Source organism: Nicotiana tabacum, chromosome 10, assembly GCF_000715075.1.
Source record: "Nicotiana tabacum cultivar K326 chromosome 10, ASM71507v2, whole genome shotgun sequence".
In the NCBI taxonomy this organism is placed as follows: Eukaryota; Viridiplantae; Streptophyta; class Magnoliopsida; order Solanales; family Solanaceae; genus Nicotiana; species Nicotiana tabacum.
Window position 1 is genome coordinate 126,999,434 of NC_134089.1, and position 26,471 is coordinate 127,025,904.

The 26,471-nt window shown below is 36.5% G+C and overlaps 1 protein-coding gene across 1 annotated transcript; it reads left to right on the top strand.

Annotated features, from left to right (window-relative positions):
• Window positions 1–22,691: 22,691 nt before the first annotated feature.
• LOC107789507 (21 kDa protein) lies at window positions 22,692–23,638 on the top strand. Its single transcript, XM_016611340.2, has one exon. It carries the CDS (start codon window positions 22,732–22,734, stop codon window positions 23,395–23,397), a length of 666 nt encoding a protein of 221 aa, XP_016466826.1. The 5' UTR covers window positions 22,692–22,731; the 3' UTR covers window positions 23,398–23,638.
• Window positions 23,639–26,471: the final 2,833 nt, after the last annotated feature.

Consider the following 26,471-nt stretch of genomic DNA (forward strand, 5'->3'; position numbering starts at 1 on the left):
TATTTAAAATATATTTCACGTTAAATAGAATTATTATTTAATCTTGTTTTATTTTTTTTTAAACTTTGATATCAACAAAAATGTTGGTTATTATTTCATTCTGTATTGATCAATAAAATTTTGTCTGTTGAATCAACTAGAAATATTTTGGACTTGGGGTTTTAGAAAAAGAATTCGTTGCATATCCAAAACAACAAGAAAGTCAACTAAAATTTTGTTTATTCAATCCTTTCTTGTTCAAACTATGTTGAAAATATTCATATTTAAATTTTAAAATCACTTGAGATTTTACCTTATATAAATTATTTCGTTACTTAAATAATGAGCATAACTATAAATCGTTCGATATTATATTTGAACAATTTTAATTTTCTACTCAAATACTAATATTTTCCTCTTCTTCGTTTTTTTGCATAATATTTGAAAATTATACTCAACAATTATCACAAATAACATAATAATAATATAATTAAAAATCTAAGAGAGAAAGAGAGAGAGAGAGAGAGAGTGATCTTTAATAATTAAAGACAATGCCAAAATCACAATAAGACATCTTTCTTTTTTTATTAATTTTTCAGAAACTTATATTTGTTTTTAATTTGATCACTCAAACATATTGTTTAGTAATACTTATGTAACGTTAATGGTTATTTTTATTAACATGAGTACACGTGCAAGGTTAATGTATAACCTCTCAAATATAAAGTTGTCTAAAAGCACAAAGGAAGTTTATATTATAAGGACTTAACTATTGAAAGGAAGTTTAAAAGCACGAACGTCCTTAACGAAATATTGTTCGTTTTTTTACCTTTTAAAATAAATTTACATAGGACAACATTGTAATTTACGTTATTTTCCTAATATTTAAAATTTTAAAATTTTTCTTGTTTGAAATATTTTTATAGATCTTAATTTAAAATCACTTGAGATTTATGTTACACTAATTCTTTCCTAGTTGAAGTAGGTAACACAAGTATAATTGGTAGTACTAATAATTAGAAAAGTGTACACTTCTTAATGTCTATTGTTGGGATATATACTATTAATCATGGATTTTGGTTTGGATATAATATTTATTATGGAATAATTATTTATTTAAGTTTAACAAAGTTTTAAATAGATCATATATTCGTTTGTGTCCGTTACTTATATAGTAAATAATTTAGTGTATAGAGTTTAGCTTATACACGGAAGATTAAATCATCGGTTCTTATAAGTATAAAGATCATGTTCACGGTCTAATGATGGAATTGGACAAACCATCAGGAATGATTGTAGCACAAGATTAAATATAATTTATCTTGATTATGAGAATGGTTTAATTCTGACTTCTTGTGCTAGTACATTTTGTATGTATTGAACGGACCAAGTAGAGATAAGTATTTTATACTAACTTAATAAAATAAATTCTCTAGCCATTAAATGTACTTATACTCTTAATCTTGATATAATTATTATTAGTTGTGTATATTATTTATTGTTTTGATTTACTAAAAGGCAAGATTCTTTTGTGGGTCAATATGCCTGGTAAATTGGACAATGATGATATATATTGGCGAAGTAATAATCAGTTGATGGAATCCATGTCTCGGTCTAGAGATTGATGATACACCTTTATGAAAGTTTATAAGTGTTCATGTGTAAACCCTGCAGGTGAATTTGTATTCGTCACATGAAATAAGTTAAGCGAAGGTCTAAAGGAAATAATCAATGAATTAAATTGTCAGTAATTTAATTTATTCGATTAGTATCTGAATCTTAACATGGGGAGTTAAATAATGTTTAATGGAAGAATTTCGAAATTGAACTGAGGAGTGCAGTTACGAATTTTTAGTGGAATTATTTATAATTTATTAAAGTAGTATTAATTCAGATAGTTCGAATTAAGTCCATAATAGGAAGCCTCGTTAATTAAATACTGCGGTCCCTGCTGTGACCGAATAATTAGGAATTAATGGAATTATATTTCTTGGTGGAAAAGTAAGACCCAACAGGTTTAGGAAAAGGCTTTAAACCCTAAAACTTGTGGCTATATAAAGGGGTCTTATTCCATAAAGAGTCCATGGTTTTTACTATACAGTTTTCCTAGGAGAAACTCGCCCACACGAGTTTCGCTTATCCCGATCATTATTCGGGTCACACAACAGAAGACTGTGGAACTGGAGGATGATCCCGTGGGCGTTTTTGCTCTTGCTTGGAGGCTCTTTTCGCGATTGCTGTCACACTTCAAGAGATAAGTATCGATTTTATGGTTGATTAAAATCTGTGATTATGTGTTGTTTATATTACGTGCAAGTGATCCTGGCTATTTGCTTCCGCTGTTCATACCTGTTTTCCATCAATTGGTATCAGAGCTTGCTTGCATCTAAATTGGTAGGATGTGATAACATTGTAAAGTTGTAGGACTCTAGATATGCATAACAACCTAGTAGAGTTGTACACGTTTTGTATATATTTGTTGTTATCTCTATTGAAAATTGCTAATATAAATACAAAGCCAGGCAGCAACCAACGCTAAGCTTCGGGATTGTCAAACTCTTCTCTACTATTAGTCTTTATCTCTCAAGACTTCTCTTTCATCATGGTATCAGAGCAAGGTGACACCACGGCTTCCTCCTCCATGAAAACGACCTTTGTTTCTTCTCTTGGTTTACCAGTTCCACCTCCAACTATTTCAAACATCAAAGGTTTTGTTCCAATAGAGTTAACTTATGTTAACTATCTCACATGGAAGAAAGTTCTTTCAACTGTATTCAAAAGTCATAATCTTCTTTCTCTTATTGATGGATCTATTCCATGTCCTGAATCAACTCATGAGAAATATCAACTATGGGTTCAATGTGATACAATTGCATTAAGCTGGATTAAAGTAACATTATCACTCTTGGTACTTGATACCCTATTAAACTATGCCTGTGAGACTTTTAAAGAGGTATGGGATACTTTAACCTCATTGTACTTGGATCAAATATCTTCCTCTGCTATTCATCTTAAGTCAAAATTCCAAAATTTCAGGAAAGGATCTCTTTCCATGAAAGATTATCTTCAACAATTACATTCAATTGCCTGCTCTTTGCGTGCAATCAGAAAACCTGTCACAGACGGAGATCTAGTCACTCAAACTCTACAAGGGCTGCCTCCCTCTTATCGCACTTTCGTTTCCGGATTAATGCCACAAGAACTCTTCCATACTTTATCTCTTTGCGTCCTCTCCTACTCACAGAAGAGGCTCACATTAATGCAAATCCAACTGAAGATCATAGTGTACAAACTGCCTTACTTGCATCTACTAAAGATCAATTTACTTCACACGCTTCTACTGAAAAAGGTGGCTCCTTTGGACGAGGTCAAGGAAAGAACTTTAAAGGAAATTATAGCAAAGGCAGAGCATTCTCAAATCACTCTAACCAACAATCATTTTCTCTAAATTGGTCTGGCTATCAACTTCATTCTCGTCCTCCTCCTTCCTTTGTTGGTGGTATTTTGGGACGACCACCTTTTACTCCGACAAGCCAGTGTCAAATCTATTTTCGCTTCAACTATACTGCCTTGGAGTGTAGAAATCGATTCAATCACTCTTTTGCTGCAAATAATATTCCCAAATCCTTTGCTGCAATGAACGTGGAAGAGGTGAAATCTACAATTTGGTACCCAGATTCTGGCGCATCCACGCACATGACGAATGACCCTTTAGTTCTCTCGTTGTCTACCCCATATACTGGATCTTCTAAGGTTATGGTTGGTAATGGTCATATTCTTCCTATCTCTTCTGTTGGATCTTCTATTCTGCCTACTATTTCATAACCTCTTCGTTTAAAAAATGTTTTATATGTTCCATTATTTGCCAAAAATCTTTTGTCTATACAACGTTGTGTGGGGATAATGATTGTCTCATCGAATTTATGGACTATGATTTTTTTGTAAAGGACATGAAGACCAACATGACGTTGCTCCACTGTGACAATATTGGCGCTTTTTATCCACTCTCTGCTGCTTCAACGAATGTTTCGAACGTCGGCCTATCTACTTCAGTTTCACCTGCTTCTCTTTGGCACCAACGCTTGGGACATCTTGACAGCCATATCTTGCTTCTTTAGACAATAGGAAATTAATTAGTTGTTCTTCCTTTGTTGGCAACAATAAATGTAATGTTTGCCATTTGGGCAAACAAACAAAACTTTTTTTCCCGTTGTCTAATAATAAGTCTAGTGCTCCATTATATTTAGTTCACTCTGATGTATGGCAAGCACCTCTGGCCTCACATTCTGGGTATCGATATTATATTTTATTCCTTGATGACTATACAAAATTTTCTTGGATTTATTTAGTGCGTAAATAATCTGAGGTCTATGACAAATTCAAGGAATTTTATACCATGATTAAGAATATCTTTGGTGCATCCATTTCTTTCTTTCAATCTGATGGTGGTAAACAATATGACAACCTTGCTTTTCGATTCTTTTTAAAGCATCATGAAATTGTTCATCGTATTTCTTGTCCCTACACTTCTGCTCAAAATAGAAGAGCTGAAAGAAAACATCGGCACATTGCTAATGTCCTGCGCTGCCTTCTTTTTCAAGCTAACATGCCCTTTCAATTTTGGGCAGATACATGTTTATATGCCACTTTTCTTATTAACATTACTCCTTTACCAGTTTTACGTTTCCTTTCTCCTTATGAATTACTGTTTGGTCGGGTTCCTAACTATTCATCCGTTCGAACTTTTGGGAGTCTTTGTTATCCATATGTTGCACACAATAAATCTAAGTTTCATCCAAGATCCACACCTTGTTTGTTTCTAGGGACTTTTGATAGGTATAAGGGATTTAAATGTCTTGATCCTGTCGATAATAGAGTTTTAATATCTAGGCATGTACATTTCGTTGAAGATGTTTTTCCTTATCCTACAATGTTCCCTACTTCACCGAAGAATTCTCCTTCCAAAATCCAAGAGTCTCCTAGTGAATCTCTACTTCCTTCCTTGACTAAAACTCTCTCCACTCCACACAATCATGTTTCCTTGAGTCCGAAACCATCTCAAATGCCGTGTATCTCAGCATTATCTTCACCAGCTTCAACTGTTTGTTTGATAAAAGTCCAACCTCATCTTCAAGCAATATTTCAGGTGATGCTCCAATTCATTTAATCCGAACCAACTTATCTCCACATGCTTTACATTTATCCCCCACATTGGCTACTGAAACTCCATGTACTGTTCCTCAAAATTCTCATATTCTGTCATCAAAATCTAATACAACTCATAGTACCCCCACCTCTCCCTCTCAATCTCTTGATTTATCCGATAATATTTCAACACATTATTCACCCTCACAACCATCCCAAATTAATACATCTACGCATCCTCATGTTCATCTAATGGTCACCCGCATGATGACGGGCAAACTTAAACCTCGTATCCTTCCATCTTTATCCACTTCTACCTCTTCCTCCCTCTTATCTGAACCCACCTCATACAATCAAGCTGCCAAGGATCCTCAGTGGCTTAAGGCTATGAGTGAAGAATTTGATGCACTTATTCAGAATAACACATGGTCCTTAGTTCCACCTCCTTCTAATGCTAATATTATTGGTCGCAAGTGGGCTTTCCGTATAAAGTATAGTTCAGATGGCTCTGTGGATCGTTATAAAGCCCGTCTAGTCACTCAAGGCTATTCTCAACAGCCGGGGGTTGATTTTTTTGAAACATTTATGTGACGACCCGACCCGTTGTCTCATGAGTTACCGCCTCGTTTTCCCCATTTCCTATTTCTTTATGCTTCATTATCAGTGTTGGGTGTGAACGAGTTGATTTGGATTGGTTTTAGTAGGAAATGAGACACTTAGTCTCTTTAAGGAAGGTTTGTTTTGGAAAAGTCAACCAGACGTTGACTTATGTGTTAGAGGATGTGTTTGAATCCCGATAATTCGGTTAGATTCAGGGGATGATTTGTGACTTAGGAGTGTGATCGAAAGTAATTTTAGAGGTCCGATGTAGAATTAGGCTTGAATTGGCGAAGTTAGTATTTTGGCGAATTCCGGTTGATAGGTGAGATTTTGATCCGAGAGTTGGAATGGAATTGCGAAAGTTTCTGTAGCTTCGTTAGGTGATTTGGGATATGTGTGCAAAATTTTAGGTCATTCGGACGTGGTTTGGTCGGGTTTTGATCGAAAGTGTATTTCGGAAGTTTTTAGAAAATTAGGCTTGAATTCAATGAGTTTTGGGTAGTTTGATGTTGTTTGAGGTGTTTTGATGATTGGAAGAGGTTTGAATAATGTTATGAATTATGTTGGCATGTTTGGTCGGGGTTCCATGAGGCTCGGATAAGTTTTGGAAGAGTTTTTGGAAGATTTTTGCCGTTTGAGCATAAGCATGTAATGATCCAAAGGTCCATTTTTAGTTCTAGAGATCGAAATTTTATTTCGAGATTTTCAGAATTTAAATAATGAATTATAGGAGTGATCTGGAAAGTTTGGTCTAATTTCATCAAGTCGCGATTGAGTTTTTGACCCGAAACATGAGTTAATTGTTTAACGAGCAAAATAGATATCGCACTGAGCAAATGAGCTCCGAATTGAGTTTAGATTGAAGGACTATGTTCATATCATTATTTGTGACTCATAGGAACAAGAATCATCGAATTCCGAGTTCGTATGATGGAGCTAGAGCCATTTTAATAAAAAGAAAAGTGCTGCAATTTCTTTGGCTGCTGCTGTATTTTTTAGCAGCATGAACAGTAATCACGCATGAACAGTAACTGCGCGGGTGAACAGTGACCATGCGCGTGAACAGTAACAGCGCGGGCGAACAATACTTCCGAAAAATTATGGGCGGTGAGTTTATAAAACACTTCATCCGCGATTTTGGGTCATTTTTCCTCCATGGTTGATCATTTTGAGAGCTTCTTGGTGGAGATTAAAGAGGGATTCAAGGGGGAACGACTTGAGGTAAGTTTCTTGGACTTAAAACTCGTTTTTATTGTGAATTCCACCTAGAGATTCATGAAATATAAGCCTACAAATCAAGAACTAGGGCTTGAATTTTGAAACCAAACAATTAGGATTTGATGGGTCATTTGAACTCGGATTTGGGAGTTCTTGGTATATATAGACTCATGGAGAGACAAGGAATTCGGTGATATTAATTTTCTGATTTTTCGAGACGTGGGCGCGGGGCTCGGGTTTTGTCAAATTCGTGAATTTTGATATTTTTTGATTGCTTTCAATTGGGTATTGTCTCTTTAGCATAATGCAACATATTCATTGTGATTTTGGGCAGATTCGTCGCACGAGGAGGGTAATTTGAGAGGCAAGGGCATAACGAGCTAGACTTTGACCGTCTTGAGGTGAGTAATTAATGTAAATGATGTCCTGAAGGTTTGAAACCCCGGAATTTCACATCGTAACACTATATTGAGGTGACTTGCACGCCGGATAACGGGCGTGTGGTAGAGCACCATTGGGGATTGTGACTTGGTCCGTCCTGAGAGATGTTTGTACCACATTTTCTACTTGAACTAAATTGAGAATCATCCTTACTTAGATTTAATTGTTACATTTGGGCTTCTTGCCAATTATTTGAATCCTTCAGGGATTGATATCACTACTTTCGCATATTTTGCATATCATTTGACCTCAGTCCAAGATTTTAAATACTGTTTTGCAAACTCAGCCATCTTTCTAAGATTTGAAAACTTAAATGATATTTCTAAATGATATTTCGGGCTGAGAACTACTGTTTTACAAATGCCCAAGGGGCTTATGATGATTTCTGGATTGAGCAAGGATCGAGATGCACGCCGCAGCATTGTTATATTGATATTGAGGCCAAGATCCTAGTTGATTACATTGATATTGAGGCCGATAGCCTGGTTGATTACATTGATATTAAGGCCGAGAGCCTGGGTGATTATACTGAGATTGATATGAGGCCGAGGGCCTAGATTTGATACCACAAGATGGCTTGATATTGCGCTTGGGCTGTAGGAGCCCCTCCGGAGTCTGCACACACCCCCAGTGAGCATCGTCGACGATAAATAAATGGATGGCTCGGGCTGCACGCCGCAGTGGGTACTAGAGTGTACCATTATATGCATTGCATTGCACTCATGCATTTGTTTTTATCTGTTATATTTGTCTCAGTATTTGATACTCTGACTTAATTGACTTGTTGCTTCACTATTTGTTGTTCTAAACTGCCAGTTATATCTTACTTTGTATTTTTCCATGATTTCTTATTCTCAGCCTTTATTTATGTTTATTACTCACTGGGTCGGAGTACTCACATTACTCCCTGCACCTTGCGTGCAGATCCAGGTACACCACAGGCTAAGTGAGGAATTGTTTAGCTGAGCAGGTAGTATCCGGGAGTATTGAGGTAGCTGCATGGCATTCGCAGCCTTGATCTCTCCCCTCTATATCTATCTTTTATTCCGTATTTTTCCTAGACCAACTTGTAATAGGTGGATATTCTGTATTAGAGGCTCATATTCGTGACACCGGATTCTGTTGGGCTATGGTGTGGTATTTTAATTGAACTTCCGCAGATTTTATTATTAATTATACACTTGAATGAAATGACTTAGTAAATTCTCTGTGATATTTATCTATAATCTGAATAAGAATTTGGGATAATGTTGTTGAATGGTTGGGCTTGCCTAGCAGTGTGTTGGGCGCCATCATGACCGGGGTTGGGGTCGTGACAAGTTGGTATCAGAGCCTAGGTTAATTGGTCTCGCGAGTCATGAGCCGGTTTAGTAGAGTCTCGCGGATCGGTACAGAGACGTCTGTATTTATCCTCCAGAGGCTGCAGAACCTTTAGGAAAACTTCACATTCTTGAATTCTTATCGTGCATCCTTAATTCATCTTGAAAAGAAACTTTTGAAATTCCTTCCACGCGTTCGTATGCGCGCATGGACACTCAGTATCAGATGTGCCTCGATGGCTTGTGATTCCCCAATCGAGGGGCGAGGTGTTATCTCTGTGAGTTTATGGTGGGCCAGTCTGGAGGACTTGAGGTTGGATCTTTGCCTATGGCGGGAGCGCCGAGGTGCTGATTGTATGAACAAGTGTTTTTGAACTTATATGTTCGGTAGTGTCCCTGTTAGTGGAAATGATGGTTGTGGCTATGTGATGAGTATGTTAGTACTGCGAGGCGTATCTATATGATTTGGAAGCGACGAGAAGGGTCTGCTGAATGATGGAAGAACTAATAGATGCTTGATGTCCATCGTGATTCAAGTTATAGCCCGAGTTATGGGCGTGTGAAGAATCTTTTCATGTCTCCTAGTTAGGAGTGAAGTAAATTTCATGTTGCGGTATGAGTATAGATTTAGGAAGATCAAGTGACTACGTAATGCTTATGGCGGTGGAAGGTATGCAGAAATGTTAGTTGGGGGCAAAGCAGGTGGGTCATATCCTGCGGGGTGTTCTAAAGTTGTTTTATCCTTATGTTATCTATTAGAAGACCTCAATTGCAAGTGAATAAAATGTGTTGAAATCTAAATTGGATCGCCTAGAGAGTGAGCTTAACTGTTGTGTGAGTGAATGCGAGATTTGCAGAAGAGTTAAAAATTCTAAATGATTTGTGTTTCCACAAGCTTATGAAGGATCGAGTTTAATCTCACTATGGTATTGAGGCAACAATGGAGTATATGCGTTATGAGTATAGTATGTTGTGATTTATGGCTTCGAGCCAAGTTGGGGAGCTTGCTATTAGTTAGCGGATTGTGCGGTTATGTACTATGTTAGTTCCGATTTGATGCATACTGGTGAATCAGTTCTGGTTGTGGAAATTGGGCCGAGAATGACACGAGTGAAGGAAAAGTTTTGACAAGATGTTATGAGCTCGGATGAGCAGGAGATAAGTTTCGATGTTTACGGTAAGTTGGTATTGTCTTCAGCATCACCTAAGATCGGTGTTTTGTAAAAAGGGTTTTGCATCCTGGTTAATAATTCTTGATCGCTCTTTAGCGTTAGTGCGACCGGTGGTTTGGATGTACGCTCCAGATATTGTTGTGGTAGGTTGTGGGAGTGTGTCCCATGGGAAGATTATATAAGTGTGGCGTGTGATCACTTGATTGATTAAAGATGTAAACCAAGTATGAAGTTTGCAACAATGTGATGTTGAGTATAGTTTTCTATATGCTATTTTGTATGCCTTGCTTCCTATTTTCTAAGGAAAGTCCGTATTAGTGCGTGAGATTGGTAATTCCTTCCAGAGTTCGTTTTCTTTTTTTGTATCGCGTTCGAATTGGTAGCCTGTTGGCATATTGGGGCATCATGCGGCTTTTGATTATGTCTGGGGTGGCTTATTGCCTGAGCAGTTCGTAATGGGTGAGACAAGATCATTGAATTCGAGATCAATATAATCTAAGTATATGAAGTAAATTAAGGGGTTAAGACCATTGTTTGGTTCAGAATGAGGTGATAGTTCTTGCCAAAAGTATAAACCCAATGAATTGTTGATTCGGCGGTGTTATGAATTTATACAGATTTCATCCGTCGTATCGGTATTGTAAGAATTTGAACAAGACCTATGTATGTCATGCAGAGCATGGGATGTGTAATGATTTTTCTTCAAAATGGGATCAATGGAAGTTCTTGACTAGTTGAGTACGTAAACGTTCATGGTTCGGAAAGGAGGTGAAGTCCTCATGTTACCTTAGGATGGTATGGTATATGTGATATGTTATGAAGGGTTGAGATTTGCGTGTGTAAGGTTACAGTTCAGTTCTGAATGGAAATTCATAACATTCTTAGGCGGTACGGGCAGCTTTAGGTGATTAGAGAAATGAGCTTCAGATGACTAGGGTGAATGATCTTCAGATGATTAAGGAAATGGTATTGCTAATTGGAAGTGATTTGATGAGAGTATATGTCTCAGAAAAAGGTAATGTGATTAAACTGATGATATTTCGGTAGTATTGCAGCATGTTCTTGGTGGGTCCACTGGTGGTATTCGGGTTTGCTTGGTAGCACAGGGAAATTTTGGGTATCTGTAGTGGAATGATTGAGTATCAAAGGTGTGCATGTATTCACACGGTGGAAAGTGGAATCAGGTATGATGATTTGTGTGCCATATGGAGTTGGAGACTGGGAATTCTCATGTACAGGCTAGGTTGTGGTGGTGGATCGTGTGTATTCGGCACCGTTTAGCGGCAATCGGGATTTGGAGGCTCGAGTGGATCTTTGTTTACTGGTATGTTAGATTTTGGATGTGATGTCGGAATTCAGACTGGTTGTCTTAGTGTTGAGTAATTTTGAACTATTACGCTACGGGCAATACCGAAAATGCCACGGGTTGAGTGATGAAGTGCATTGGATTATGTTCTAGCAGAGTGGTTTATATTTCAAAGGACCAGCGGACGGTTGAGAAGGATTGCTTTCTTAATTGGGCATTCATGATGGATGTCATTGCAAAGGTTGCTATCATTAATTCAGTTCCGGTGTTGGGGGACTTTTCAGATGAGTTTCATATGGCTAGGCATGTCGCCGGGCGAGGTTGTTGATTTCGGTATTAATTTGGTGCCGGGCACCGGATCGTCTGGCTCCGATAGGAGTTGTAGTAGTGGAAGTCGAGCGGGATGAGTAATTGGGTGTTGCTCGGTAAATAATGTACTGGTTATGTTCTATCAGGTTTGCGTGGTGTGTGTTATTTGTTTCACCATGGGTGTAATGATTTGCTTTGGCTCTAGACATCAATTGAGCATGGTTGTCGATTTCAAGCATAATGACTTGAGGTGTTTCTTGTGGAGTAGTATTTGGATAGGAACACGCGTTGCAGCAAAGCTATGTGGAAACATGACATTGCGGATCAAATTTGTGTGTCCTATTTATATGATGTAAGACAGGGTCTCAGCCTTGTGTTGTGGCAGTACTGATGAGTTTGAGGTACATCTCTCTCAGTTGAGTCATTTTCATGAATTGAGTATGTTCGGACCGTTTCTTATTGGTGCACGTATTATGCAAGTTGTGGCTTAGGCATGTATTGATGTGTCATGTCACCTGAGTACTGTGTTTGGTCAGAAGAGATCGTTGAAATCATTAATGAATGCAAACGAATTCGATTTCAGTATGTGTGATGGGTAAATATTGAGGTTCGGTTCAAAATTTGCTATGGTAATTACCAAGAGAGAAATGACTTCATGAATGGTTGACATAGGAAATGGTTATGATTTATTGCGTGTTTCCTTTATCATTGGCAGTATGTGAAAGTGTTAGAATGAGGCTTTAGTTGTTAAGAGGTTTCCTATCGATATTCGATTATTATGTGCAGCTACTGTGAATAAAGATTATCGTTTCAAGTGTTTGAGTTATGTGGTATATCAGATAATTGCACCTGATGTTGCAGGTATGGGTTATTACAGCTGGTTCGGGCTTATTCTGAGTATGGATGTGAAGTTCTAATCTTGTGTATGATTTCGGAAGGTGCAGTGTGGTTCTATGGTTTATGGACTAGATGGATTGTGAAATTTCAGCTATGTTGTGTTATCGGACCTATGCGAGATAGGGTAGTGTGGGATCACCCACGGGTATATTCTTGGTAAAGTCGTTCAGCTATTGATTGGCTTCTAGGACAACTCTGGGTACGCTCGAGGACGAGCATTTGTTTAAGTTGGGGAGGATGTGAAGACCCGCCCCGTCGTCTTATGAGTTACCGCCCCGTTTTCCCCATTTCCTATTTCTTCATGCTTCATTATCAGTGTTGGGTGTGAACGAGTTGATTTGGATTGGTTTTAGTAGGAAATGAGACACTTAGTATCTTTAAGGAAGGTTTGTTTTGGAAAAGTCAATCGGACGTTGACTTATGTGTTAGAGGGCTCGGATTTGAATCCCGATGATTCGATTAGCTTCGAAGGAAGATTTATGACTTAGGAGTGTGATCGGAAGTAATTTTAGAGGTCCGATGTAGAATTAGGCTTGAATTGGCGAAGTTAGTATTTTGGCGAATTCCGGTTAATAGGTGAGATTTTGATCCGAGATTCGGAATGGAATTCTGAGAGTTGCTGTAGCTTCGTTAGGTAATTTGGGATATGTGTGCAAAATTTCAGGTCATTCGGACGTGGTTTGGTCGGGTTTTTGATCGAAAGTGTATTTCAGAAGTTTTTAGAAAATTAGGCTTGAATTCGATGAGTTTTGGGTAATTTGATATTGTTTGAGGTCTTTTGATGATTGGAAAAAGTTTGAATAATGTTATGAATTATGTTGGCATGTTTGGTCGGGGTCCCATGAGGCTCGGATAAGTTTTGGAAGAGGTTTTGGAAGAGTTTTTGGAAGATTTTTGCCGTTTGAGCATAAGCATGTAATGATCCAAAGGTCCATTTTTAGTTCTAGAGATCGAAATTTTATTCGAGATTTCCAGAATTTAAATAATGAATTATAGGAGTGATCTGGAAAGTTTGGTCTAATTTCATCAAGTCGTGATTGGGTTTTTGACCCGAAATATGAGTTAATTATTTAACGAGCGAAATGAATATCGCACTGAGAAAACGAGCTCCGAATTGAGTTTAGATTGAAGGACTATGTTTGTATCATTTTTTGTGACTCATAGGAACAAGAATCATCAAATTCCAAGTTCGTATGATGGAGTTAGAGCCATTCTAGTAAAACGAAAAGTGCTGCAATTTCTTTGGCTGCTGCTGTATTTTTTTAGCAGCATGAACAGTAACCGTGCATGAACAGTAACAGCGCGGGTGAACAGTGACCATGCGCATGAACAGTAACAACGCGGGTGAACAATACTTCCGAAAAATTCTGGGCAGTGAGTTTATAAAACACTTCATCCGCGATTTTGGGTCATTTTTCCTCCATGGTTGATCATTTTGAGAGCTTCTTGGTGGAGATTAAAGAGGGATTCAAGGGGGAACGACTTGAGGTAAGTTTTTTGGACTTAGAACTCATTTTTATTGTGAATTCCACCTAGAGATTCATGAAATATAAGCCTACAAATCAAGAACTAGGGCTTGAATTTTGAAACCAAACAATTAGAATTTGATGGGTCATTTGAACTCGGATTTGGGAGTTCTTGGTATGTATAGACTCGTGGCGAGATAAGGAATCCGGTGATGCTAATTTTCTGATTTTTCGAGACGTGGGCCCGGGGCTCGGGTTTTGTCAAATTCGTGAATTTTGATATTTTTTGATTGCTTTCAATTGGGTATTGTCTCTTTAGCATTATGCGACATATACATTGTGATTTTGGGCAGATTCATCGCACGAGGAGGGTAATTTGAGAGGCAAGGGCATAGCTAGCTAGATTTTGACCGTCTTGAGGTGAGTAATTGATGTCCTGAGGGTTTGAAACCCCGGAATTACACATCGTAACGCTATATTGAGGTGACTTGCACGCCGGATAACGGGCGTGGGGTAGAGCACCAGTGGGGATTGTGACTTGGTCCGTCCCGAGAGATATTTGTACCGCGTTTTCTACTTGAACTAAATTGAGAATCATCCTTACTTAGATTTAATTGTTACATTTGGGCTTCTTGCCAATTATTTGAATCCTTTAGGGATTGATATCACTGCTTTCGCATATTTTGCATATCATTTGACCTCAGTCCAAGGTTTTAAATACTGTTTTGCAAACTCAGCCATCTTTCTAAGATTTGAAAACTTAAATGATATTTCTAAATGATATTTCGGGCTGAGAACTACTGTTTTACAAATGCCCAAGAGGATTATGATGATTTCGGGACTGAGCATGGATCGGGCTGCGCGCCGCAGCAGTGTTATATTGATATTGAGGCCGAGAGCCTGGTTGATTACATTGATATTCAGGCCGAGAGCCTGGGTGATTACACTGAGATTGATATGAGGCCGAGAGCCTAGATTTGTTGCCACGAGATGGCTTGATATTGCGCTTGGGCTGTAGGAGCCCCTCCGGAGTCTGCACATACCCCCAGTGAGCGTCGTCGACGATAAATAATTGGATGGCTCGGGCTGCACGCCGCAGTGGGTACTAGAGTGTACCATCATATGCATTGCATTGCACTCATGCATTTGTTTTTATCTATTATACCTGTCTCAGTATTTGGTACTCTGACTTAATTGACTTGTTGCTTCACTATTTGTTGTTCTAAACTGCCAGTTATAGTTTACTTTGTATTTTTCCATGATTTCTTATTCTCAGCCTTTATTTATGTTTATTACTCACTGGGTCGGGGTACTCACATTACTCCCTGCACCTTGCGTGCGGATCTAGGTACACCACAGGCTAAGTAAGGAATTGTTTAGCTGAGCAGGCAGTATCCGAGAGTATTGAGGTAGCTGCATGGCGTTCGCCGCCTTGATCTCTCCCCTCTATCTCTATCTTTTATTCCATATTTTTCCTAGACAGACTTGTAATAGGTGGATATTCTGTATTAGAGGCTCATATTCGTGACACCGGATTCTGTTGGGTTATGGTGTGGTATTTTAATTGAACTTCCGCAGATTTTATTATTAATTATACACTTGAATGAAATGACTTAGTAAATTCTCTGTGATATTTATCTATAATCTGAATAAGAATTTGGGATAAAGTTGTTAAATGGTCGGGCTTGCCTAGCAGTGTGTTGGGCACCATCATGACCGGAAATGATATTTCTAAATGATATTTCGGGCTAAGAACTACTGTTTTACAAATGCCCAAGGGGCTTATGATGGTTTCTGGACTGAGCATGGATCGGGCTACGCGCCGCAACAGTATTACATTGATATTGAGGTCGAGAGCCTGGTTGAGTACATTGATATTGAGGCCGAGAGCCTGGTTGAGTACATTGATATTGAGGCCGAGAGCCTGAGTGATTATACTGATATTGATATGAGGCCGAGGGCCTAGATTTGATGCCACGAGATGGTTTGATATTGCGTTTGGGCTGTAGGAGCCCCTCCGGAGTCTGCACACACCCCCAGTGAGTGCCGTTGACGATAAATAAGTGGATGGCTCGGGCTGCACGCCGCAGTGGGTACTAGAGTGTACCATCATATGCATTGCATTGCACTCATGCATTTGTTTTTATCTGTTATACGTGTCTCAGTATTTGGTACTCTGACTTAATTGACTTGTTGCTTCACTATTTGTTGTTCTAAACTGCCAGTTATAGTTTACTTTGTATTTTTCCATGATTTCTTATTCTTAGCCTTTATTTATGTTTATTACTCACTGGGTCGGAGTACTCACATTACTCCCTGCACCTTGCGTGCAGATCCAGGTACACCACAGGCTAAGTGAGGAATTGTTTAGCTGAGCAGGCAGTATCCGGGAGTATTGAGGTAGCTGCATGGCGTTCGCAGCCTTGATCTCTCCCCTCTATCTCTATCTTTTATTCCGTATTTTTCCTTGACAAACTTGTAATAGGTGGATATTCTGTATTAGAGGCTCATATTCGTGACACCGGATTCTGTTGGGCTATGGTGTGGTATTTTAATTGAACTTCCGCAGATTTTATTATTAATTATACACTTGAATGAAATGACTTAGTAAATTCTCTGTGATATTTATCTATAATCTGAATAAGAATTTGGGATAATGTTGTTGAATGGCCGGGCTTGCCTAGCAGTGTGTTGGGTGCCATCATGACTGGGGTTGGGATCGTGACAATTTGCTCCTGTAGTCAAGTTAAGTACTGTGCGATTGGTTCTTGCTTTAGCTCTTCAACGTAATTGGATCATTCACCAACTGGGCGTGTCAAACGCTTTTCTACATGGAGAATTAACAGAGACTGTATATATGCATCAGCCTAAAGGGTTTGAGAACACCGATTACCCACATCATATTTGTAAACTTCGACGCGCTTTATATGGTCTTAAACAGTCACCAAGAGCTTGGTTTCATCGCCTTACCTCTTTCTTGGCAGATCTTGGATTCAAGCAATCACAGTCAGATAACAGTATGTTTGTTCTCTATTTGGGTTCCGAGTTGCTTGTTCTTCTTATATATGTGGATGACATAGCCATTTTTGGTTCCTCTCAACAGTTAATTGATTCTTTCATCTCAGCCATGCAACATGAATTTTCTATGAAAGACTTGGGTCCTTTAAGTTATTTTCTCGGCGTCAAGCTAGTTAAAAATTCCTCTAGTCTGTTCTTATCCCAACATCGCTATGTTAATAATATTCTTCATCGATTTGGATTGGATCAATCCAAACCAGTTCTAACTCCTCTACAAAGCAAGTTTGATTGACACTCTTCTACTTCGGCTCTCCTAAGTGATCCATCAGTTTATCGTCAAATGGTAGGATCTCTCCAGTATTTATCATTTACTCGGCCTAATATTCAATTTGCTGTTAATCTTGCTTCTCAGTTTCTTCATAATCTTAGGGAGGTTCATATGCAAGCTGTCAAAAGAATATTTCGATACATTGGAGGTACTGCTGATTGGGGCTTGCAACTTACCAGAAATACCTCTCTCTCTCTCTCTCTTAAAGTGTATTCCGATTCCGATTGGGCTGGTTGCTTTGCGACACGTCGATCAACTACTGGGTTTTGTATTTTTCTTGGCGATAATCTTATTTCTTGGTCAGCTAAGAAACAACCTACAGTGGCTCGCTCTAGCACCGAGGCAAAATATCGAGCTCTTGCCGTTGCAGTTGCTGAAGTTACTTGGCTTCAGTATCTCTTACGTGATCTTCATGTTCCTCTTTTCTCACCAGTGATGGCTAAATGTGATAATGTTGGAGCTATTCATCTTGCACACAACCCGGTTTTCCACTCTCGATCTAAGCATGTAGCACTGGATTATCATTTTGTTCGTGAAAAGGTCAACCTAGGAGACTTGCTTGTTTCTCATGTTTCCACTTCTCATCAACTTGCTGACTTGTTTACCAAAGTTCTGCCATCTGCTAGGTTCCACGATCTCCTAACCAAGCTTTGTGTTCGTTCCTCCCCTTCAGCTTGAGGGGGGGTGTTAGGATGTGATAATGTTGTAAAGTTGTAGGACTCTAGATATGCATAACAACCTAGTAGAGTTGTACACGTTTTGTATATATTTGTTGTTATCTCTATTGTAACTTGCTAATATAAATACAAAGTCAGACAGCAGCCAACGCTAAGCTTCGGCATTGTCAAACTCTTCTTTACTATTAGTCTTTATCTCTCAAGACTTCTCTTTCATCATAAATAGATAACATAAATGATATGTACATGTTTGATAATTATACGTATGTTTCATGATTTACAATCTTGTTGAAAATCATGTGTAAAATTTTAAAGCCGTTAGACGTAAGCAGTGCAAGAACACAATGTTGTTTGACATCTTAGGTTTTAACCTACTGTTTGAGTTGTTTGACATACTAAGAATACTAAAACAAAAATAAAAATAAAGGGGTTAACATTAACCTAGATGTCCTTGTGTTCGGCGGCATGGGAAACGGTGAAATAAGGCTTAAGCAAGGTATTTAAAGCAGTACTAATTATGTTCACTGCTTCGGGTATACTTTAAACCTTATTTTCATAGTAATAGTCTTTAATGTTTTGGCTCATACATAAAGGCCTAAAGATTCATACCTTAGGCTTACCTGATAGGTTTTAGTTGGTTGTGAGTTTCGTCCTTGCCGCCGACGAAAATAGTTCCAATTAAATTGGGGAACAAAGCTTAGGTATATGGGTGGCGGCTGAAAGGCAGAAAGTAAGTATCGATCCATTACTTTCCGTAAAGGCAAATATGCCTCTTGTGATTAATTAATTAATTAAATCAAAGAAGTGCATCACTTTGGAATGAAAGAAATCATACGGCTTCTGCTTTATTTTGGTATATATCAGTGCCCTACCAAAAGTCGTCTAGCAATTGTATGATTTCTGTTTTATAAAGGGATGTTATGTGAGGATTATTTATATAATATGGACATTGTCTTTTTTCTTTTCTTCTCACGGTACATTATACACGAGCTAAGAATTTATGATTAATAAATAAGTGCTATCAAAGTAATTTTTATTTGAATCATTGAAAATTCTTGACACTTATTTTATACATGTGAGATGATATTATACATGAGTTAAGAATTTATGATTATTAAATTGTTATCACTAAGGTGATTTAAATATTTGGAATCATTGAAAATTCTTAATAGTTTTATATATGTGTGCTTATGTCAATTCATGGATTGAAAGTTATGATTAATAAATAGGATCTACCAAAATGGTCTATTTATTTGAGTCATTGGAAAATACTCAATGTACCATGTGAAAAATTGTTCTTGATAAATTTGCGCTAGTGGTGGAGGTTTCATCTACCCAATAGATGTTTAGCTCTTGATACTAGTGACATTACATTTATTCACGAGAAGAGATATTAAGGAGTTCATCCAAAAGGATAAAAAGTAATATCTTGGATTCTCATGTATATAACATGGGAGGACAATTTGGTGTAAGAGGCGGTTTAATAAGAACGGACATAATCAATGCCATGTGCTCATGGAATAATTATATGGATAATAGAAAGCATGATCATATTTATTTTAATCCATGAAAATGCCTAAAATGGATATTCTTCGGATTTGGTCATAAATTTGGAGGGTCATGATTTTGACGAACTTCAATTGACCTGAAATTTGGTAGGCCCGTCGGAAACGACTTAGTGAGAAACACTCACTGCTATGCAGTGAATCACGTTATTTTTGGGTGTTTCGAGGTCGTTTAGATGGGGGTTTTAAGCAGTTTATTGGATTAAATAAGCTTTAAATATGAAAAATTATTCTTTATATATCGGTTTTATTTGTGTTAAATCTGGAACATGATTACACATGATAATTTAACTTAGTCTGATATATGGAAAGAATGTAAATCATATTGGTTGAATTTTAAATTCGCCTAAAAAGACTTATTCGAATTTGGTCTCATTTTGGTGATCATCATCTCCAATTGACTTGAAATTCGGTGGGTTCATCGGAAACGACCTGATAAGAAATACTCATTGCTATGCAGAGAATTATGTCGTATTTCGGCAGTTCAGGGTCTTTTAGATGGTTTTTTTGGGCAGTTTGCTAGATTAAAATGTGATTTAGATATGAAACATCATTCCTTTTATGTCAGTCTTATTTTAATAAATCTGGAATATGATGACACATGTTTATTTTACGTGAACTGATATATGATTGGAATGTATACCATGTTTTAAATTCCTAAAAATTCTTAAATTGTAGCTTTTTAAATTTGGTTGTTCTTTTGAAGATCATGACTTTTATGATCTCCAATTGATCTGAAATTTGGTAAGTCTATCAAAAACTCCAATAAATAATATTTGCTATATGCAGTGAATAACATTGATTTAGTGTTTCATGACTGTCTAGATGAGTTTTTAAGCATTTTGTGAATTTTGGAACTTAATCCTTAGAGAAAATTCTGTGGTTGTGATCAAGTGGTAATAGGAATTAACCCCTATGGTCTTCACTATTTGTTTATAGTGAGATAATAAATTTACGCGTCCACTTTAGGTCTTCCTTCATATCGGATAAATTTATTATGAACCTACTGAGCATAATTACTAGTAGTTGATAACATGTATTGACGCTCCATCTGAGTTTACACGTTGAATCAATTTTGTAATTATAATGCAACCATGATTAAGTGGTGATAGAAATATATTTCTATGGTCTTCCACTATTAATTTCAAGTGAGTGTAAATTTACGCGTCGCCTTTAGGTCTTCCTCCATATCGGATAAATTTATTGTAAGCTCACTAAGTGAAATACTAGTTATTGAAATCATGTACTTACTCTCCATCTGAGTATACATGTTGGATCAATGGAACTAGAGCTATTAATTATGATGTTCACTTGACTTAAATTGACAGTATACTCTTCATCTGAGTTGAGTCTGTTTTAATTTATTTGAGTGAATAATATGACATTACATATGTATGTTGCATGAGTATTTCTTTTCCCATCGAAATTTGCTATTCAAGGTGCATGAATATATGTGTGTAGCGCGTTTGAAATTTTATATCAAATTATATACAATTGACTGAAAAAAACAATTTACTCTCCATCTAAGTTGGTTCTGTTTCCTTTTGGATTGTATATTTCTTGCATTAAATAATATACTTTGCATGAATGACTCTTTTTCCATCGAAATTTGCTATTCAAGATGCATGTATGTATATATATTGGATGCAGTCGGAATTTTATTATTCAGTGTTTTGACTTATTATGATTTATTTAATGATTTATATCTCAACTCCAAAATAAATTCATGCAATTTGCCGTATTACTTGTTAAAATTTCCTTTAATAGCGATAAGACATTAATTTAAAAGATGCAACCTTTTTTTTAAAGAAGGAATTTAATTCTGGTTTCTAAGCAAAATAAGAGATGGATATTTGGTTCATTTTTGAATAAATCTTGTGTTATTGAGCTTGGTAAACATTTTATCTCTTATGGTACATAGATGCATGACCTTGTTATTGTTAATTAATGTCTCTCCTGAACAGAACAATATTAGTCTACCTCATAAGAGAAAATGTTCTTCAAAATTGAGTGAAACTTATCTATGAACTTGCGTCTAAGTCATAATTATATGGATAGGATTTAAGTTGGTCAATGATGAACCTTAAGGTTCATTAAAAGTAGAGGCACTACCAACTTATGGATCCTGTTTAGAAGAAAATATGACTAAAAGACATTTCTGCTCCAAAGAAAAGAGAGCTGGTGATAAGTTAGAATTTGATTATACTATCTAATGAATATATAGGCAAGAGGTGGTTTTGAGTATTTTTATGACATTGATAAATGATTACTCAAAATATGAATATATATTTGATGCATCGTAAGTCTGAATGCTTTGAATAATTCAAGGATTTTCACACTTGATAAGGAGAAGCACCATGAAAATATATTAAATCACTACGATTTGATCGTAGGTAACTAGCACTTCTCTACAAAGTTCATTAGTTACTTATCAAAATAGAAGATTATATCTCAATTGTCTATACCGGATATTCCATAATATAGTGTTGCAGTAGAGAGAAGAAATATGACTCTTATGGAATATTTAGATTAATGGTGAGTTATACGATTTATTTCCTTTTTCGTTATGGATATGCCTTACAAACTGCAATTACATTCTAATTTTAGTTTTTCTAAGTCAGTATCTTGGCCTATAGAACTGTGGACTTAACTATTGAAAGGAAGTTTAAAAGCATGAAGGTCCTTAACGAAATATTGTTCGTCTTTTTTACCCTTTAAAATAAATTTACATAGGACAACATTGTAATTTATGTTATTTTCCTAATATTTAAGATTTTAAAATTTTCCTTGTTTGAAATATTTTTATAGATTCTTAATTTAAAATAACTTGAGATTTATGTTACACTAATTCTTTCCTAGTTGAAGTAGGTAACACAAGTATAATTGATAGTACTAATAATTAGAAAAATGTACACTTCTTAATGTCTATACTATATTTCTATCGAGTTTTACTTTTATTTTTGGAGTTTGTGTTGATCTCATTGTATTATTTCCATCTTCATCTCTTAGTACATGATTTGAAATATTTTATAAGCAAGATTCTATAATTGACCATATTCCACTTCAGTTCATCTCGAAAGGTTAATAATTTGTTTGAAGAAATATTAGTAACACATTTTGGATTTTACATGTTGACAAAATCCTAACAAAATTTCTCACAACCACAAGAACAGTTTGTTCGACAAGGGCATATAAGTCATTTCACAGCATGGCAAATTTGCCTACGGAAAGACTGCTTTTAAAACCACAACATAGCAAGTTTGAAGACAAAGAAAGCAAAAAAGCTAAATTATGCGAACTTCACGTTCCCTTTCCATCATCTTCTTCTTCTTTGTCGCCTTCCACCTTCACCTCCGCCTTCTCCCCGCTGTTTCCTTAGTCGCCGCTACCTCTAACACTGCCGCCACTGCTCCTTCGCCGTCACCGGCCACCAACGGCCCTACCTCCAGTAACTCAGATTTTATCCGTTCGAGTTGTCAAACTACACAATACCCTCACACATGCTATAACTCTCTCTGTAGCTACGCCAGCATTGTCCAACAGGACTCGGCTCGGTTGGCTCTTGTAGCCATCGGAGTTAGTCTAGACAACGCCAAATTTGCCGTGGCGTACCTCTCCAACCTCTCCCGTGAAGCGAACTACAGTGCCCAGCCACGAACCGGAGCTGCTCTGCACGATTGCTTCTCTGTGTTCAGAGATGCCGTGGACCAAATACGCGACTCGCTGAATCAAATGAGGACGCTCGGGGGCTCGGCCGAGTCGTTGAGGTTTCGGATGAGTAACGTTCAAACATGGATGAGCGCCGCGTTAACCAATGAAGAAACGTGTACGGACGGATTTGAGGATGTTCCTGATGGACCCTTGAAGATGGACGTCTCTGATCGTGCTGCTAAGGTGAAGGAGGTGACCAGCAACGCTTTGGCTTTGATAAATAGTTATGCTAATAAAATGTCATAGATGCTACTGAGCATTAGAAGAAGAAAAATTAGTTCAAAGCTTTTAGATTATTCTCTAGTGGTTCACAATTTGGCCTTTTTTTAATTATATTCTGTCTATTTTAATTAATTTTTTGACCTTTTTTATGATACATAATATTTGATTTTTAGATATCAATAAAGAATTAACTTTTTTTTTTCATACTTGCCCATGGAGTAAAGAGCCTGATTATTTGTTATATTTCTAATAAATAAATTAAGATTAATATGATTAATTTTATTGTTAATTAATGGAGCGACTTTATATGGTTTCGTTTCGTTTTCTGGGCCTCCTATATCAAACAAAAGTATTTATGGTTCTAACTTTTCTTCCCCTTTTCCTTTCCCGTAGTTCTTTATAATGTCTGTTGTGGAGGTTATAATATTACGTAAACTGAAACGGGAAGAGTCCGAAATTGTGGTGTGTGTTTTTCTGGGCCTCCTATATCAAACAAAAGTATCTATGGTTCTAACTTTTCTTCCCCTTTTCCTTTTTGTTTTTTCCTTTCCCATTGTTCTTATAATGTCTGTTGCGGAGGTTACATAAATTGGCGAGATCATTCTGAGGTTTTAGGTCTAAGTCATTTTAGGAATTTTGAATGGAAAAATTTCACATGACAATAACTGGGCTCCCTATTTTTAATTTTATAGCCTATATTTCAATTTACAACCAACTAGCCCAAAAATAATAGGCTATACTCAATATTCACCTTCAACAGATTCTCGAAATTACTATTTAATTTTTAAAAAAGATTGTTCAAGTTTTTAATTTAATTTTCGAATCAGTAACTGTGACTCAAATATTAGTTCAACAAACTAAATCCAATTGGGTGGTAAAAATTAGATTTTTAACAAGCTTAAATATGTGAATTTAAATTTCGAATTTGATTTTGTGAAAAATTTGGAGTGGGTGTTATTTAGACTTGTTAGAAATAGTATAAGGATATTATATATAAAATTTGAAGTCATTTAATAGAGATTTGGACTGGTTTTGAACAAGAATTGCAACTGAAAATCGTGGAAGAAGTTCGTCTACAGACACTTGTAAAAAGGTGTATAAAAGTGTATAAGATGTGTTTATACACTCATATACACTATTATACAAGATTATACATAATTATACAAAAAACTGAATTCGTCTTCTTCCTTGCGTCTTTTCTGAAATTTAACTCAAATCTTGCTCAAATCTACTCCAAATCACTTCAAATTTAAATTTTGAACTCCTTTTGATATTTTCAATCAATTGGAACAACACCCAATCCAAACAACTAACACACTCAAAAAATCCTACTTTCGAAAGCAAAGCTTTGAATGGCCTTCAATGGTGGACTTCTACTCTTCAATGTTCTTACATTGCAACCAGGTGACACAGGGAGAGAAACAGTAATGGCGGACGGCCCCTTGAAGCATATGTAGAAGATGTGAAAAGAAGAGAGAGTGAAAGCAATGGTTGTGAGAACACATATTTAACTCCATAGCTTTTAATTTAAAAGCAATGGTTGTAAGGACAAAGATTTTGAATTTGTACTTTCAAAATATGTACAATATGAGCTAGGTCGGGTAAAACTTAAAACATGGGCCATTTTTTGTTATGGTGTGAAGTCATGTGTATTTTCTTGTAATTCTTTCATTTTGGATTTAGTAATTCATATAAGAAGTGACCTTGAGCCCGTTTGGATTGACTTATTTTAAATGCTTTTAATCCAAAGTAACTTTTAACCCATTTTATGGCGTTTGAATATAGTAAAAAAGTATTTTTAAGCTAAAATGACAAAAACAAGCCAAAAGCCAAAAGCTAGAATTCCTAACTTATGGCTTAAAAGCCACTTAACAAAAGCTCATCCGAACGGGCTATTGTGGCACAATAAAAATTGCATGGGGCGCCCTATTTGGTCGCCCCTTTTTAACCTGTAGCCGCTTTATTTTTCTGTTTGCACTCGTACCCGTTTTTTGTTTAAAGCTTTTTAAAAAGATGATTTTGCCCTTCTTTATTAAAGGACTACTTTCTCTCCAAGTATACGCCAGTCCTCTACTGTCTCTATCTCTCTCTCCCGTTCTTCGCATTTTTTATTTGTTCTTCTCTGAAATCAAACGGTTTTCGTCATTCTTTTTTATTTTTCAACTGTTTGTTCCCCAATAATATTACGTATAACCACAGGTACATTGTATTAACTTTCTGGGTTTTATTTTAGTATTAATTTTTACGATTTAATTTTTGGTTTTTGTTTTGATGGTCATGTTAATTGAATTGTTTCCCTTTTTTTTTATTTATGATAAAACAGTTTCCTAGGGTTTACTTTGATTAGTGCATTAGTTTTACTTTTACGATTGCGTTTTTAGGTTTTTTTAAACGTGTGTTTGTGTTTTTTATGAAAATTCTATAAATTCTTCGGTGATTTTTGGAGACGTCGAAATTTTTAAAATTTTTGAGAGTTAAATAGATGATATTATTAAAATGTGAAGTTTATAATACTTCAAGGATACCTTAATTTTAGGAGCTGATGTTTTGTTTTGTGTTTTGTGTTATATTTTTTATGAACTTCAGTATTATTTTGAGTTGAATTAGTGTTCCGTTTTTGTAAAAACTACAACATGTTTTTGCTGAAATTTTTGTTTTGTAACTGGTGAACTTCATCATTCTATGAGCTGAAGTTTTGTTTTGTATTTGCTGAACTTTAGCATTTAGGAGCTGAAGTTTTTGTTTTATATTTGCTGAACTTCAGTCTTCTTAGAGCTGAAGTTTTAACTGATTTTTTTGATAATATTCTGACGTTATTTTTCCTATCTTTTTTTTTGAACAAATGGCATCTACGAAATTCAAATCACCTACAAATTCTAAAGCACCTAAAGAACCTAAAGCACCTAAACAACGTAGAATATACAAAGGTCCTTCGGTCCCTATTGCTCCCCCTACCAGGGGATATATATTATGAGTTTCGAGATTGGTTTAATTGTCCTGCTTACTGGAAGGGGAACCACGATTTGAAGAGTTTAATTGCAACTTTCTTGACTCCTGCACAATAGGATAAGTTGAATAATGGTACATTTCGGTATATT